At 43.0% G+C, this 18,824-nt stretch overlaps 1 protein-coding gene, 1 non-coding gene and 1 pseudogene across 2 annotated transcripts in view; 2 read left to right on the top strand and 1 right to left on the bottom strand.

The window, feature by feature from the left end:
* LOC123484154 overlaps positions 1-3,890 on the top strand; it is a 34,361-nt pseudogene extending 30,471 nt beyond the window's left edge.
* A 1,912-nt stretch (positions 3,891-5,802) lies between these two features.
* The window catches only part of LOC123484149 (transmembrane protein 131-like), a 34,199-nt gene continuing 21,177 nt past the window's right edge, over positions 5,803-18,824 (top strand). Inside the window, exons 1-2 of the mRNA XM_045214162.1 lie at positions 5,803-6,161; positions 7,068-7,138. Of these exons, the coding sequence (XP_045070097.1) occupies positions 6,038-6,161; positions 7,068-7,138 (195 nt within the window). The 5' untranslated portion in view covers positions 5,803-6,037. The remainder of the gene's footprint in view (positions 6,162-7,067; positions 7,139-18,824) is intronic.
* Positions 14,813-14,883, bottom strand: trnav-uac. Its single transcript has one exon. It is a non-coding gene; the product is annotated as a tRNA-Val (tRNA).

Below are 18,824 nucleotides of genomic sequence, written 5' to 3'. Positions count from 1 at the left end.
GTGACAAACAAAAAAAAGGCCACAGATATGAAATTAGATTTTATTTATTTCAAATGACTGTTGCATTCGTTGCTACAGCAATAGGTACAAATCAAAGTTACCCCCTGCCTCTACTCGCTGATCCGAAGCAAGATTTCCTTTCTCATCTAGTAACCACTCAGCATATCATCACTGGTGTCGAAAATCTGATCCAGGAACAGCTCCTTTGAGGGCATCTTTTCCCTGGAGATGGAGGTGTTACTTGGCTTCCAGCGAACAATGTGGCTTTGGCCAAGCTAATGTGGCCCAGCTCCCCCCCCTTGGCTGGCGCTCCCGTGCCCCTCTGCCAAGAAATTGGAGCCCCAGCGCTGCACTCTCTCCTCGGTGCTAGGCTAGGTAGCGTGTTACACTGACTTAGCAGATTGACCTGTCAACTCCCCCGAGCCATGGCTATTCACAAAGGGCTGTAATGGATGGGGCACACAGTGTAACTCTCACTTTGGAATTGAAAGTGGTTTGTGTGCGCTTGAGGTGATGGATTGGCTTGGACAGCGGCGTCAGGGCTGGGGAGTCGGACTGCGGGAGGGATTTCTCTGGTCAGAGCATTGAAAAAGAAACGCACTCCCCCAAAGGGCTCAACTCCAATTCAATTAAAACTGGCACTGTAGTGTTTGCGTAGTAGTGTGTAAACGTACCTTTGTTTCCTGTAGTCAAGTGATATGTAAGAATATTCAATTAATTGCATCGACTCTTTCGAATGAGAGGCTGGTTTCCTGGACCCAGATTACTCCTGGACTAAAATGCATGCTCAATGGCAAATTTATCTCGAAAGGGTTTGTTAAGTCCAGGAGTAGGCTCTGGGTCATGGATACCTACCCTCAATATCTGATCAGTTTTTGGTCTTTGTCTAACATTGCAGACAGTTGCATAAGTACAGTACCTGTGTGTTGATGGTGGGTTTGTGTCTTGCAGGAAAGTCCAATGTCACAGCTAAAGAGGCAGTGTCCAGATGGACAGGTGAGTCAACTGAAAGACAAACCTCACACACACACACACACACACACAAGAAATCCAGACAAACACAAGTTTTCTTCCCATGACCTTTTTTTTGAGTCGTGTAGGAAGAGGCACAAAACCGTTTCAAAGGGGTATTTCTCTAGGAATCCCATTCTGTGATGACAAAGCTCTTGTTTGCCATCACAGAAAATACCTGAAGGTTCTGAAAACACACAGTACCTACTAACTGCAGCCCTAAGCACTCCCCATTGTGGCCTGTGTCAACTCCCCGCATACACTGCACAGGCTCCCTGTGCACTACATTTTTTACATTTTTAGTCATTTAGCAGACGCTCTTATCCAGAGCGACTTTATTTTATTTTTTATTTATTTTACCTTTATTTAACTAGGCAAGTCAGTTAAGAACACATTCTTATTTACAATGACTGCCTACACCGGCCAAACCCGGACGACGCTGGGCCAATTGTGCGCCGCCCTATGGGACTCCCAATCATGGCCGGTTGTGATACAGCCTGGAATCGAACCAGGGGGTCTGTAGTGACTCCTCAAGCACTGAGATGCAGTGCCTTAGACTTACAGTTAGTGAGTGCATACCTTTTTCATACTGGCCCCCCGTGGGAAACGAACCCACAACCCTGGCGTTGCAAGCACCATGCTCTACCAACTGAGCTACGTGACCCCGGCGGTAACCTGGGGCGACCAGTGATCTCAGGGTGATTATGGTCGTGGGGAGGGACTACAGGGAGTTAGGTGCTACTAGGTGGTGTTTAGTGAGGAGCAGGGTTAGTGTTTACATACCAGCTATCGTGTTGCAGTGGATAACTCACCTTAATCTATGGCCCTTTCTCACTGGGTGAACACACACACAGGCTTTCCCTCTCACGATCACACACAGCTTTGCATGCGCGCGCACACACACACACACACACACACACCAGGGTTCACACCACACCCACTCTGTAAATACAGTGTCATTACATAACGTTAGAGAGTGAATGTTATCCGGCCTGGGTTTATTGTTAAGCCTGACAAGTCACTTAAAGGTGCAATTAGACCTATCCGTTGATCCCGCGGGCCCCAGGGAGTGAAAGTGCTCTGCTAACCTTCTCATAAAGTATCAACTTTTACTCACAACAAATCTCTATTAGGCAACATTGAAGTCACGTCAGAATTCTTTAAATGTAAGTTATATTTGTTAATCTGTTTGATGAATGATAATGCGACGCATCGGAGTGAGAACACAACAATATGCGGTGATCCCATTGTTCTAATTTGACTGTATTTGTGAGTCAAATTAATTCATTTCACTGTTTCGAATGAATGAGATCAGTGAGAAACATGAGTTGTTAATAAAGTAGTTTTCTAATCATTGTATTTTTGTCTGCAGATAACGTCTTTGCCATCAAGTCGTGGGCCAAGAGGAAGTTTGGTTTCGACGACGGACGCATCGATAAAGCCTTCGGGATACCCGAAGACTTTGATTACATGGACTGAATGCACTATCTGTAATTTCTATGAATTGTTTTTGTTAATTGAGTGACAGCCATTGCACACAGCGCAATGCAAGTCAAACATGTTACTTTATGTTGGAAGGACACTAAATCCACTCAGGCAAGCACCCCCAAAAAACAGCCTTATGCTTTTTGTAGTTGACTCGGAGCAGCAGCCATTTTGGCGCTCGCTCAAGGCCCTCGCAGGTGCAAATGCTGCTTATGTGGAACCTGAGAAGGCGCTGTGCTAACCTTTTGGCTGTTCCATGTGGGGGGGGGCTGACTTTTGGGACACCTGTTTGCATGAAAATCGAGAGCCCAGAGTCGTTGTTGGAAATTAGCTGTGTACTGCACTTCGACCCCCCCCCCCCCCCCACACACACACACATCAAACACCCATGCAATGTTAAAAATCTGATCTTACGTGATTTAAACAGATGGAAATGAAACCAGCCACTCATGTTGTTTTTGCTCCCCCCACGTACCCTATCTCAATTTACTTTGACAAAAGACGCATCTGCCACTGTGGCACCAGGACTGACTGAACCTGCCTTATCTCATGTTTAAATCAAAGGAGAGAGAGGGAGAGGGTCGTTGTCGACAAAAGGTGCTTGGTGATTGACAATGCAGTGGCGTGGAGAGCGATGCAAGGAGCACCGAAGCACAAATAGAAGCGCCACTGAAATATCGTCAAGGAGGCTTTTCAGTGGGGATATGTTTAGAATTCACAAAATTTAGAAGAGCCATAAATTATAGCTCCCTGTAGCTTTATGGTCTTGTGGTTCTGTAGAGTCGAGACTGAGGTGTTCAGATTTTGTTGTTGAAAACATGATGGATGATCCGTTTGAATGGAGAGGTGAATGATTGGTAACATTGCATTAAAGTCTTTGTTATGTTTTATCTTAACTGTTGTATTTTCCACAGGCCTACGTGTACCTTAACTGATTTCATATGCCTTGAATTTCCAAGCAACAGGGTGAGCGCATCACCTTTAATTTTCTGTCAGAACTGGAATGTGGCGAAAACCTCTCAAACACAAAGGGCAGCATTTTTCTGCCGTACGCCGTGATTTATTCCAACGTGGTAAGAGCAGAAGGGGTATTGTTGTCGTGATCGGTCCAGAATTGTTTTTGTGTTTTTGCTGTCTTGAAGTATTTGACTGTTTTTGTCAAACTGCACAAACAATGGGTAGAATTTCTGTGCTCATGGAGTTGACTCTCCAGATGCCATTATACTACTAGGGGTATGAGAAGTATCCACACAGATCCTACCCATCTCTTCACTTTGTTCAAACTGTACATGTATTGTCACTGCACCCATTTACTGCTTTATCCTTATGTATGTTGTTCATGTATTTAAAAATGTTCATAATTCCATTCTTCCATTATAGCAGATTCAGCATTATTGTATATAGGGAAAGTGGGATATCTAGTCAGTTGTAAAACTGAATGCATTAATCTGAAATCTGTCTTGCGCATTTAACCAAACCCCTCTGAATCAGAGAGGTGCAAGGGGTGGCTTTATCGAAATCCACATAATCAGCGCCCGGGGGATCAGTTGTTGTTGGGGTTTAACTGCCTTGCTCAGGGGCAGAACGACAGGCTCTGAGATTCGATCCAGCAACCTTTCGGTTACTGGGACAACACTTCTACCAGCCATGCTACTGCTGCCCTGTATGACATGCTTACTACTATACTAATACTATACTGAACAAAAATATTAACTCAACATGTAAAGTGTTAGTTTCATGAGCTGAAATAAAAGATGCCAGAAATGTTCTATATGCACAAAAAGCTTATTTCTCAAATGTTGTGCACAAATTTGTTTACATCCCCGTTAGTGAGCACCTCTCCTTTGCCAAGATAATCCATCCAACTGACAGGTGTGGCATATCAAGAAGCTGATTAAACAGCATAATCATTACACAGGTGCACCTTGTGCTGGGGACAATAAAAGGCCACTCTAAAAAAGGTGCAGCTTTGTCACACAACACAATGCCACAGATGTCTCAAGTTTTGAGGGAGTGTGCCATTGCCATGCTGACTGCAGGAATGTCTGTTGCCAGAGAATTGAATGTTCATTTCTCTACCCTAAGCTGCCTCCAACGTTGTTTTAGAGAATTTGGCAGTGTGTCCAACTGGCCTCACAACCGTAGACCACGTGTAACCACGGCAGCCCAAGACCTTCACATCTGGCTTCATCACCTGCAGTATTTCTGTCTGTAAAAAGTATTTCTGTCTGTAAAAAAGCCCTTTTGTGTGGAAAAACTCATCCTGATTGACTGAGCCTGGCTCCTCAGTTGGTGGACCTGGCTCCCAAGTGGGTGGGCCTATGCCCTCCCAGTCATGTGAAATCCATAGATTAGGGCCTAATGAATTTATTTAAATTGACTGATTTTCTTATAAATTGTAACTCAGTAAAATCATTGAAATTGTTGCATGTTGCATTTATTTTTGTTCAGTATACTTTACCTGAACCCTCTACCGACTACAGTGTGCAGATATTATTTCAAGCATAACATACCTAGTCTAAACATTCTTGGCCTGAACGTTTGAACAATGACACACCCACCACAGAAGAGTATTTGTGTGTGAACCTGCTTAGTATGTCCATTCTCATTCATGAGATTGACCCGAATGTACCAACTCCAAGTCTGCACACAAAAAAATTAAAGTTCACACCCTAGAGCTGTAGTTTCCAAAGTGTACTTAATTTACATATAGGCTATTGACTTTTATGTATGCCACTAATTGTCTACCAACCATTTTTTCTAACCCAACACTGGCCTATAGCACATGGCCTGTTTCAATGTTGAACTTGAATACTGTAATTGGTATTACTATAGCAGTTATCTCACAGCCAATGTCCTTTATAACTCTATTCAAGTATAAAGCTAGTATTAGATGAAATGCAAGAAATGTGCTTTATGTGAAAGGGTTCTTATGGCATAATTTGAGTTTGCAGGGACTTCATTGGTGTGGATGTTGGAGGGACTTCTAGCTCTATGAATATTGCAGTTTGATTATTCTATATGGAAACCACATGATGGAATCTCTCTTAACCTTTGGATTGATGATGCTATTGACTTTGTTCATGATCATTTGATAGGCACAATGTTTTTCAACCTCAGTAGTAGGGGGGTAGTATAGACAATTTAAAAACAATGGGTCTACAAGCACATCATCACAACCTAGATTTGGCCGCATGGTAGTTGTTTGCCCGCGCGGAAAAAAACGAAATAGAATGTTTCGCATAAACTTTGTTCTCTGTCCGATTTACTTGCGTATTGAATTGTGCACGCGATATTCCCATGAGTTTAATAATTTGGTGGGTTTAGTTCGTCACGTTCAAGTCCGCCTCATTGTGCCAGAGTCAACCAACACACACGCAGGCAGACGAATGCAACCGCTTGGCCGTAGTCGGCGCATACTCTCCACATACACAGCGAGAAAGAGGGCGAGAATTGAGGAACAGAACAGGGTGGGAGGGTTTGCGTGAGAAAGAGAAAGCCAAGCGTAGCACAAGGCAGGCTGCTAGCTGAACAGGGCAGCATGGCGGGTGTACGGGAGTTCCAACAAGGCAGCCACTGTCACAGAAAAACGTGGATTAATATTCTACTCGGAATTCTACCACTACTTTTGCCCTGCGTACAGCATGGAGGGGCTCAATTACAAGGTCTGGAGAAGTACATTTGCTTCAATAATTCAACACCCGTTGCGAAAATGTCGGCGAGAACTGCCAGTAACGTTACAGCTAACGTTACTGAGTTGACAGTGAAGACAAGTCGCTATGCGAAAACGGGAATGCTACTGCAACCATCGTATTATGGATTAAAATTCGGCATAATTTGCCCGATAGTATCGAATATGTTGATGTATGCAGACCATGTAGGCAGCTAACGTTATTCACTTATAAATGTTAAGACTATTTTATTAAGTATTTTTTGATCAGTGGACAGTTTCCTGTGTTGGTTCATACAAGCCATAACGTTACTTATTTCAGTTAAGTGTCGCGTTACAGTAGCTAGCTAATTTAGCTACAAGAAAACTTCGTTTAATTGTAACAGTAGTTATCTAGCTAAATGACATTGTTTTGACTTTGGACTGGCTGTTTTAAATGTTTCAATTTATTTATTGGTTACGTTAAAATGTATAGCTCGGCTTTTATAAACGTTAAAGCTATGTGTTTACAAGCTACCAAAGCCATCGCTAACCTAAAGGCAAGCTAGCCGGTTAATAATAATAATTTGGTGGGTGCTTATTGGCCTATTTAACATGTACAAGTGTATATTAATACGCATGTGTGAATTGGAAAATAGATTTTTTGCATATCCCACTCTCGCCCTCGGCGAGTGAGATCACGGCCAGTTGAACACACGCCTTTGTCAGTCAAGCGTTTGCACACGTTTATGCTGAACGTTGACAAACAACCGTTTGCGCAATCCACACTCCACGGTTATAAAAATTGGGTAAAGCATTTTATCTAGACAATATTTCTATGACAGCTATCTGTGTTTGACAGTGAGTGTTCCTCTCAAGCTTTCATGTTTACACCTCTTGCCCCTCTCTTCCTCCCACCAAGCCCTGAGTCAAATGTCCAGCGTGGTCGAGGTCTGGCAAGCTGAGGATGCTGACCCAGTAGTCCCAACTAAGGTAAATGCAATACACAATTTATTGAGCTGGTATAGAACTTAATTTACAATTTACATAAAGACAGCCAGCCATTTATATTTCTTCACACAAAGCCCACCACCCCATATCACCCCATTGTGTACGATTTTTGGCTCTCGTTTGCACGTGCCTTGGAGCGCAATGACATCAAAGAGATTAGCTAACTACTGCTACATTGTATCACTTTTGTGTATTGTCTAATTCGTCGAACTATTCATTATTGTTCTATTTTGCGAAGTCAGCTAAACGTGTTCCTGTTCGAAACATGAGGATTTATGGTTGAAGCGAGGAGTCCAAATGGAGGCGGGAAGAACTTGCCAAGGCCACCTGCTAGAGGGTGACATGTGGCCTAGCCTGTTCCTTGTCTGAAGTGTGCAATAGTGTCCATGAACAGCATAGCAAAGCCCTATCTGAAATAATATCTCCATCTCATACATATCTAACATTGCATTATATATATATATACACACACACATGCATGCATACATACATACATACATACATACATACATACATACATACAGTTTGGACAACTACTCATTCAATGGTTTTCCTTTATTTTTGCTATTTTCTACATTGTAGAATAACACATGGAATCATGTAGTAACCAAAAAAGTGTTAAACAAATCAAAATATATTTTAGATTCTTCAAAGTAGCCATCCTTTGCCTTGATGACAGCTTTGCACACTTTTGGCCTTCTCTCAACCAGCTTCATGAGGAATGCTTTTCCAACAGTCTTGAAGGAGTTCCCACATATGCTGAGCACTTGTTGGCTGCTTTTCCTTCACTCTGCGGTCCAACTCATCCCAAACCATCTCAATTGGGTTGTGGTTGGATGATTGTGGAAGCCAGGTCATATGATGCAGTACTCCATCATTCTCCTTCTTGGTCAAATAGCCCTTACACAGCCTAGAGGTGTGTTTTGGGTCAAACAAATGACAGTCCCATTAAGCGCAAACCAGATGGGATGGTGTATCGCTGTGGTAGCCATGCTGGTTATGTGTGCCTTAATGAACACAGACCGTGTCACCAGCAAAGCACTATAACACCACTTCCTCCATGCTTCACGGTGGGAACCACACATGCAGAGATCATCCGTTCACCTACTCTGCGTCTCACAAAGACACTGCGGTTGGAACCTAAAAATCTAATCAGACCAAAGGACAGATTTCCACCGGTCTAATGTCCATTGCTCGTGTTTCTTGGCCAAAGCAAGTCTCTTCTTATTATTGGTGTCCTTTAGTAGTGGTTTCTTTGCATCAAATCGACCATGAAGGCCTGCTTCACACAGTCTCCTCTGAACAGTTGATGTTGAGATGTCTGTTACTTGAACTCTGTGAAGCATTTATTTGGGCTGCAATCTGAGGTGCAGTTAACTCTAATGAACTTATCCTCTGCAGAAGAGGTAACTCTGGGTCTTTCTTTCTTGTGGCGGTCCTCATGAGAGGCAGTTTCATCAAAGTGCTTTATGGTTTTTGCGACTGCACTTGAAACTTTCAAAGTTCTTAATGTTCTGGATTGACTAACCTTCATGTCTTAAAGTAAGGATGGACTGTTTCTCTTTGCTTATTTGAGTTGTTCTTGCCATAATATGGACTTGGTCTTTTACCAAATAGTGCTATCTTCTGTATACCACCCCTGACCTTGTAACAACAAAACTGATTGGCTCAAACGCATTAAGAAGGAAAGAAATTCCACAAATTAACTTTGAACAAGGCACACCTGTTAATTGAAATGCATTCCAGGTGACTACCTCATGAAGCTGGTTGAGAGAATGCCAAGAGTGTGCAAAGCTGTCAAGGCAAAGGGTGGCTATCTGAAGAATCTCAAATATAACATTTATTTTGATTTGTTTAACACATTTTTTGGTTACTACTTGATTCCATATGTTTTATTTCATAGTTTTGATGTCTTCACTATTCTACAATGTAGAAAATAGTAAAAAATAAAGAAAAACCCTGGAATGAGTAGGTGTGTCCAAACTTTTGACTGGTACTGTATATATTACTGAGAAAATAGCCTAGCTATTCAAATCAGTGAAGTTGGGTGCATTACTGGTACTATGATGCAATATTTTTTTTCATGATGACACCTCACAAACTTCCCGAATTTCAAGTAATGCATTTTCAGTGCTTTAGTGTGCTTTGCATTTTGGCCAAGTCTGCACTGTATGCTGTAGCTGTTATGTAATCCAGGAACACACTACAGTTTTTGTTTTACTGATTGTCAGTGAAGTCACAGCGGACTGTCATGTTACCTGCAGACAACAGAGGCTTCTTTTAATTGAACCTAGGATAAAATATATTTGAAAAGTTTTCAAACACCTGGTCATTTAGGTTGTGTACACCTTTTGAGAGTCGACACAGAACATTTTGCTTTCAATTGTAGTCTATTTGATGGGGCGAGTAGAATTTTCCTAGTTCCATTTTCACATAGAAATTGTGTACATTTCAGAACCTTACCCTGAGTTATATCACCTAAGATGGTCCAGTTGTTTTGTTTTGGTTCGTATTCCCACCAAAGAAAGGGTGTGTACTGTGCATCACAACTTAGTTAGGCGTACTTCTGCTCAGCACAAAGGGGAACCAAGGTAATCCTGTCAGGGTTGCAAATTATAGGAACCTGTTGATAGCAAGTTAAAGTGACTGACAGAATGCTGAAATTGTTTACGTTTCTCAGTATTTGTCAGGCTCAGGTAGGCAGGGCTGTGCTGTGAATGGACTAGCTGTGTCCCAGCGCTACGGTTTATGTGAAATGTTTGCAGTGATTTGTTACGTAATCTGCCTGCACTTGGCTGTGTTCAGTAGGTTCACACTTTAGCAAAACGTTTCTTATCGAGGTAGTCCATCCCTGTTTCAGTATGTTTTCTTCCGTTTGGTGCCTAATGAACACAGTCCTGGATTAAGGTTGTTATTAAGGGTGTTGAAGATGTTAGCAGCTCACTGAGGTGATTCGGTGTAAAAATATCATGGCATGTTTTAGCCACGCCACGCCACAACAAACCACTCCCTCTGTAAACCGTAACTGGTGGTCTTGGTGGCAACAATTACAATGTTAATAGTAAATACAAAAATTGGTGCCTTTTGAGGAGTGTAACTTGGTCCAGAAACTTGATTTCACATCATTTTAGCATTCTGTCATAAAGAGCACATGTTAAACTTAATATAAAACGTTTTCCCATCTCAAGAGGTTAAATAAATGACTATAGTAAGTGCCTATTACGTGCCAAATAAAGTAACATGGTTGACTGTAACAGGCTTGGCGATTTCATCTTAAATCAGCCATAAATCCCCTGGTGACAGGGGGAATGGAAGTGTGTTGTGTGCAACAGGGAGTGGCAATTGAATGCAAGCTTCACAAACAATTTAAATAGTTAAAACAATTCTAGCCTCTATCTACAGTGAGGGGAAAAAAGTATTTTGATCCCCTGCTGATTTTGTAAGTTTGCCCACTGACAAAGAAATGATCAGTCTATAATTTTAATGGTAGGTTTATTTGAACAGTGAGAGACAGAATAACAACAACAAAATCCAGAAAAACGCATGCCAAAAATGTTATAAATTGATTTGCATTTTAATGAGGGAAATTAGTATTTGACCCCCTCTCAATCAGAAAGATTTCTGACTCCCAGGTGTCTTTTATACAGGTAACGAGCTGAGATTAGGAGCACACTCTTAAAGGGAGTGCTCCTAATCTCAGTTTGTTACCTGTATAAAAGACACCTGTTCACAGAAGCAATCAATCAATCAGATTCCAAACTCTCCACCATGGCCAAGACCAAAGAGCTCTCCAAGAATGTCAGGGACAAGATTGTAGACCTACACAAGGCTGGAATGGGCTACAAGACCATCGCCAAGCAGCTTGGTGAGAAGGTGACAACAGTTGGTGCGATTATTTGCAAATGGAAGAAACACAAAATAACTGTCAATCTCCCTCGGCCTGGGGCTCCATGCAAGATCTCACCTCGTGGAGTTACAATGATCATGAGAACGATGTGGAATCATCCCAGAACTACACGGGAGGATCTTGTCAATGATCTCAAGGTAGCTGGGACCATAGTCACCAAGAAAACAATTGGTAACACACTACGCGGTGAAGGACTGAAATCCTGCAGCGCCCGCAAGGTCCCCCTGCTCAAGAAAGCACATACAGTGGGGAGAACAAGTATTTGATACACTGCCGATTTTTGCAGGTTTTCCTACTTACAAAGCATGTAGAGGTCTGTAATTTTTTTTATCATAGGTACACTTCAACTGTGAGAGACGGAATCTAAAACAAAAATCCAGAAAATCACATTGTATGATTTTAAAGTAATTAATTTGCATTTTATTGCATGACATAAGTATTTGATCACCTACCAACCAGTAAGAATTCCGGCTCTCACAGACCTGTTAGTTTTTCTTTAAGAAGCCCTCCTGTTCTCCACTCATTACCTGTATTAACTGCATCTGTTTGAACTCGTTACCTGTATAAAAGACACCTGTCCACACACTCAATCAAACAGACTCCAACCTCTCCACAATGGCCAAGACCAGAGAGCTGTGTAAGGACATCAGGGATAAAATTGTAGACCTGCACAAGGCTGGGATGGGCTACAGGACAATAGGCTAGCAGCTTGGTGAGAAGGCAACAACTGTTGGCGCAATTATTAGAAAATGGAAGAAGTTCAAGATGACGGTCAATCACCCTCAGTCTGGGGCTCCATGCAAGATCTCACCTCGTGGGGCATCAATGATCATGAGGAAGGTGAGGGATCAGCCCAGAACTACACGGCAGGACCTGGTCATTGACCTGAAGAGAGCTGGGACCACAGTCTCAAAGAAAACCATTAGTAACACACTACGCCGTCATGGATTAAAATCCTGCAGCGCACGCAAGGTCCCCCTGCTCAAGCCAGCGCATGTCCAGGCCCATCTGAAGTTTGCCGATGACCATCTGGATGATCCAGAGGAGGAATGGGAGAAGGTAATGTGGTCTGATGAGACAAAAATAGAGCTTTTTGGTCTAAACTCCACTCGCCGTGTTTGGAGGAAGAAGAAGGATGAGTACAACCCCAAGAACACCATCCCAACTGTGAAGCATGGAGGTGGAAACATCATTCTTTGGGGATGCTTTTCTGCAAAGGGGACAGGACGACTGCACCGTATTGAGGGGAGGATGGATGGGGCCATGTATCGCAAGATCTTGGCCAACAACCTCCTTCCCTCAGGAAGAGCATTGAAAATGGGCCATGGCTGGGTCTTCCAGCATGACAACGACCCGAAACACACAGCCAGGGCAACTAAGGAGTGGCTCCGTAAGAAGCATCTCAAGGTCCTGGAGTGGTCTAGCCAGTCTCCAGACCTGAACCCAATAGAACATATTTGGAGGGAGCTGAAAGTCCGTATTGCCCAGCGACAGCCCCGAAACATGAAGGATCTGGATAAGGTCTGTATGGAGGAGTGGACCAAAATCCCTGCTGCAGTTTGTGCAAACCTGGTCAAGACCTACAGAAACCGTATGATCTCTGTAATTGCAAACAAAGGTTTCTGTACCAAATATTAAGTTCTGCTTTTCTGATGTATCAAATACTTATGTCATGCAATAAAATGCAAATTAATTACTTAAAAATCATACAATGTGATTTTCTGGATTTAAAAAAAAATTACAGACCTCTACATGCTTTGTAAGTAGGAAAACCTGCAAAATCGGCAGTGTATCAAATACTTGTTCTCCCCACTGTATACAGGCCCGTCTGAAGTTTGCCAATGAACATCTGAATGATTCAGAGGAGAACTGGATGAAAGTGTTGTGGTCAGATGAGACCAAAATCGAGCTCTTTGGAATCAACTCAAGTCGCCGTGTTTGGAGGAGGAGGAATGCTGCCATTGACCCCAAGAACACCATCCCCACCGTCAAACATGGAGGTGGAAACATTATGCTTTGGGGGTGTTTTTCTGCTAAGGGGACAGGACAACTTCACCGCATCAAAGGGACGATGGAGGGGGCCATGTACAGTCAAATCTTGGGTGAGAACCTCCTTCCCTCAGCCAGGGCATTGAAAATGGGTCGTGGATGGGTATTCCAGCATGTCAATGATCCAAAACACACGGCCAAGGTAACAAAGGAGTGGCTCAAGAAGAAGCACATTAAGGTCCTGGAGTGGCCTAGCCAGTCTCCAGACCTTAATCCCATAGAAAATCTGTGGAGGGAGCTGAAGGTTTGAGTTGCCAAACGTCAGCCTCAAAACCTTAATGACTTGGAGAAGATCTGCAAAGAGGAGTGGGACAAAATCCCTCCTGAGATGTGTGCAAACCTGGTGGCCAACTACAAGAAACGTCTGACTTCTGTGATTGCCAACAAGGGTTTTGCCACCAAGTACTAAGTCATGTTTTGCAGAGGGGTCAAATACTTATTTTCCTCATTAAAATGCAAATCAATTTATAAAATTTTTGACATGCGTTTTTCTGGATTATTTTGTTGTTATTCTGTCTCTCACTGTTCAAATAAACCTACCACTAAAATTATAGACTGATCATGTCTTTGTCAGTGGGCAAACGTGCAAAATCAGCAGGGGATCAAATACTTTTTCCCCCTCACTGTATGGGTATCAGGGTTGATGTGTTATGCTCGACACGCTCAGTTTTCCACCACAAAACACCGGAAAATGGCCAAAAAGAGTAGAACCAGCTCACCTGCATTTTACACTTTGATTAGACTATTAGATGTTCAATGTTTCTTTTTGAAAAAATATATTTTAAAAGGAATAGTTTCACCATATTAAAACGAGAGTTCATTTCAGGGGTTGACCTTAAAATGAGGGACAAATGTAAATTAATCACTAGTCACATTAAATAAGTAATCTTCAGAAATGACTTTGTCAAAGCAACAAAATAACTACGGCTTTACAATGATGGTAAAAACTTGGAGAAATGTTGGGGTTAAGCGGGTTAAAATCTTCTTAGAAGTTACAGAGGGTATTTGCATTTATTAAGGATCGCCATTATTTATTTTATGCTGACTTGGCAGCTACTCTTCCTGGGTTCCAGCAACATTAAGGCAGTTATATACAATTAAGTGATAATGCCAGAGAAGCCGGTGTTTTGAGGATATATTGGCACGGGTGTTGTTAGGCCCGAGACAAAGACGAAGGTGGGCAAACCGTGCCAATATATCCTCCAAATACCGGCTACCTGCTTGTCCGTCTCGTCCCGACACATTCATTACTATGGGACAGCTGGATATTGAATTTCATTATTGAAACAATGTTGCAAATGTCGGAGCGACAGACAGCAAGGTTTATACAAATCTCCGCTGTTGAAAACGAAATGTTAGTCTTAAAGAAATGTGAGAATGTCTAGATGCTTTTTATAGTGGAGATCAAGTTAATAAATTGGCTGTCTGGGCTGGTGAGACAGTGGATTGCGCAGTCAGATGGAACAGAGTAAATAGGCATTTTAACGTCATAGATTTAGCCGGTGGTAACTTGTGGACTAGACACAGGCTGGAACGTGGTTTTAAGCAATCAGCGTTCAGGACTAGACCCACCAGTACAATTATACATATTACATTACATTTTATAGCACTTTTCACAGCGCATTTACATTTTAGTCATTTAGCAGACGCTCTTATCCAGAGCGACTTACAGTTAGTGACTACATACATTTTCATACTGGTTCCCCGTGGGAATCGAACCCACAACCCTGGCGTTGTAAACGCCATGCTCTACCAACTGAGCTACACGGGACTACATTGTGTGCCCTCAGGCCACTATTCTACTACCACATATCTACAATACAAAATTAATATGTACTTGAATTGCGCGTGTTAGTATGTGTATGCAGATTGCAGGGGGTGCACGGATTGCAAGTCTGATTTATTGAATTCTCCATGTGGTCTATATTAAAGGGCACTTCATTTAATATAACAGGCTTTTAAATTCAATATTGGTGCCTAATTTCTACTTAAAATGTCAAACGGATGCAAAATGTACTTTTCGTGGAACAACCCATTAATTTGTTGTAAGATCTTGTCTTAATGGGAAGGAAATACACCTGTTTTGTTTCCCTGTTAGCTTTTATTCCTAAATGCTCTGATGTCCAAACTGGTTTTACGATAGATATGCCTAGCCTAATCCGATTTTTTTTTTATCGTAGCTTTTATCGGAACATCTCAGTTCAAGATGAGTCGACTAGGTCTGTCTCTTTGGCTGCATTTTAGATAGGCAGCCCAATTCTGATATTTTTGACCAATCAAATCAGCTCTGAAAAAGATCTGACGTGAAAAGATCTGATGTGATTGGTCAAAAGACCAATTAGTGGAAAAAGCTCAGAATTGGGCTGCTTGTGTGAATGCGCAGCCTAAGAAACAACAATATATCACAATTTCCATGCTTTGTTAAATGTTTAAATTGCGTTTGATCCATGAGTGACTAGGCCTATATGCATGCAACATCATATAGGCTAGGTAGATTAACCTACACTAAAGCACCCTACCCTTCAACTATACTGAACAAAAATATAAACGCAACATGCAACAATTTCAAAGATTTTACAGAGTTACAGTTCATATAAGGAATCAGTCAATTGAAATAAATTCATTAGGCCCTAATCAATGGATTTCACATGACTGGGAATACAGATATGCATCTGTTGGTCACAGATACCTTCAAAAAAAAAAAAATGCATCAGCAATGGGCCTCAGGATCTTGTCACAGTATCTCTGTGCATTCAAATTGCCATAGATAAAATGCAATTGTGTTCGTTGTCCATAGCTTATGCCTGCCCATACCATAACCCCACCGCCACCACGTTGACATCAGCAAACCGCTCGCCCACACAACGCCATACACATGGTTTGCGGTTGTGAGGCCAGTTGGACGTACTGCCAAATTCTCTAAAACGACGGAGGCAGCTTATGGTAGAGAAATTAAGATTCAATTATCTGGCAACAGCTCTGGTGGACATTCCTGCAGTCAGCATGCCAATTGCGCACTCCCTCAACTTGAGACATCTGTGCCTTTGTGTGAAAAAACGGCACATTTTAGAGTGGCCTTTGATTGTCCCCTGCACAAGTTACACCTGTGTAATGATCATGCTGTTTAATCAGCTTCTTGATATGCCTCACCTGTCAGGTAGCTGGATTATCTTGTCAAAGAAGAAATGCTCACTAACAGGGATGTAAACACATTTTGTGTTGTACATTTCTGGGATCATTTATTTCAGCTCATGAAATATGGGACCAACACTTTACATTTACGTTTCAGTCATTTAGCAGACGCTCTTATCCAGAGCGACTTACAGTTAGTGAGTGCATACATTATTTTATTTGTTTATACTGGCCCCCTGTGGGAATCGAACCCCACAACCCTGGCGTTGCAAACGCCATGCTCTACCGCCGACATGCCGCTTGGTGTTTGCCAAAAGGCCTCTAAAGACTCTCAGACACATTTACATTTACGTCATTTAGCAGAAGCTCTTATCCAGAGCGACTTACAGTTAGTGAATACATATATATTTTTTATACTGGCCCCCCGTGGGAATTGAACCCACAACCCTGGCGTTGCAAATGCCATGCTCTACCAACTGAGCTACATCCCTGCCGGCCATTCCCTCCCCTACCCTGGACGACGCTGGGCCAATTGTGCGCCGCCCATGAGTCTCCCGGTCGCGGCCGGCTGCGACAGAGCCTGGATTCGAACCAAGATCTCTAGTGGCACAGCTAGCACTGCGATGCAGTGCCTTAGACCACTGCGTTTATATTTTTGTTCAGTGTAGATTGGCACTTAATCACAGTTGTGTGTCTTGGTTGATTGCCTGGTCAAGGCTTTCAATTAGTGACCCCTAGACATGCATGAAGATTCACGTTGCAGTGAACAAAGGCCCTGCAACTCAACATTAGGAAGGTGTTCCTAATGTTTGGTATACTCCTTGTATATATTGCATATACCTTTCCAATCCTTTTAGATCTACTTAGTGTCTAGAGATATAGGGATTACAGGTAGTGTCTGGACAGGGCCTGTCAATCTACATAATGCCCTTGCACACACAAGATTTGCATCAGGAGGACATACAATAGTCATCTATGACCTCTTGTGCACACCTAGTCCTTCTGCAAAAATCTGCTGAGTGTCATTTGACATTGAAACAAGTATAGTCCCTTAACTTAGGCTACTCCTGAACCAGTCAGCTTTGGAGCCTCTCCCAAATGTCAACTATGTATTTTCAAGCCAAAATGCTTGCACCCTAGACATTTAAATTGCGTGCAAAACCCCTTCACTCCTACTCTATCATGCACTAGGATGTATTAAACAGGCCCCCTGCTAGTAGGATGTGAAAATGAAACTGTAAAGCAGTGGTCACCTTTTCTGAGTCAATATTACTTTCTGAGTCAAAATTCAAGCCGAAATCTACTGCTCAGAACACGTCTTAAAAAACATAATCCCAGGGCCTCCTGAGTGGCGCAGCGGTCTAAGGCACTGATCAGTGCTAGAGGCGTCGCTACAGATCCGTGTTTGATCCCGGGCTGTGTCGAAGCCGGCCGCGACCGGGAGACCCATGAGCCGGCGTACAATTGGCCCAGCGTCGTCCGGGTTAGGGGAGGGTTTGTGTCAAGAAGCAGTGCGGCTTGGCGGAGTCGTGTTTCGGAGGACGCATGGCTCTCGACCTTCGCCTCTCACAAATCCGCACGGGAGTTGCAGCGATGGGACAATACTGTAACTACCAATTTGGATATCACGAAATTGGGGGAAAAAATAATGAATAATAATACATTTGAACATAAAAAAAAGTAAGTAAATAAATACACTGCTCAAAAAAATAAAGGGAACACTTAAACAACACAATGTAACTCCAAGTCAATCACACTTCTGTGAAATCAAACTGTCCACTTAGGAAGCAATACTGATTGACAATAAATGTCACATGCTGTTGTGCAAATGGAATAGACAACAGGTGGAAATTATAGGCAATTAGCAAGACACCCCCAATAAAGAAGTGGTTCTTCAGGTGGTGACCACAGACCACTTCTGAGTTCCTATGCTTCCTGGCTGATGTTTTGGTCACTTTTGAATGCTGGCGGTGCATTCATTCTAGTGGTAGCATGAGACGGAGTCTACAACCCACACAAGTGGCTCAGGTAGTGCAGCTCATCCAGGATGGCACATCAATGGGAGCTGTGGCAAGAAGGTATGCTGTGTCTGTCAGCATAGTGTCCAGAGCATGGAGGCACTACCAGGAGACAGGCCAGTACATCAGGAGACGTGGAGAAGGCCGTAGGAGGGCAACAACCCAGCAGCAGGACCGCTACCTCCGCCTATGTGCAAGGAGGAGCAGGAGGAGCACTGCCAGAGCCCTGCAAAATGACCTCCAGCAGGCCACAAATGTGCATGTGTCTGCTCAAACGGTCAGAAACAGACTCCATGAGGGTGGTATGAGGGCCCGACGTCCTCAGGTGGGGGTTGTGCTTACAGCCCGACACCGTGCAGGACGTTTGGCATTTGCCAGAGAACACCAAGATTGGCAAATTCACCCCTGGTGCCCTGTGCTCTTCACAGGTGAAAGCAGGTTCACACTGAGCACACGTGACAGACGTGACAGCGTCTGGAGACGCCGTGGAGAACGTTCTGCTGCCTGCAACATCCTCCAGCATGACCGGTTTGGCGGTGGGTCAGTCATGGTGTGGGGTGGC

The sequence above is a fragment of the Coregonus clupeaformis genome, unplaced genomic scaffold, assembly GCF_020615455.1.
Source record: "Coregonus clupeaformis isolate EN_2021a unplaced genomic scaffold, ASM2061545v1 scaf0206, whole genome shotgun sequence".
Taxonomy (NCBI): Eukaryota; Metazoa; Chordata; class Actinopteri; order Salmoniformes; family Salmonidae; genus Coregonus; species Coregonus clupeaformis.
Note: the sequence above shows the minus strand (reverse complement) of the source record. Positions and strands in the feature narration are given on the sequence as shown.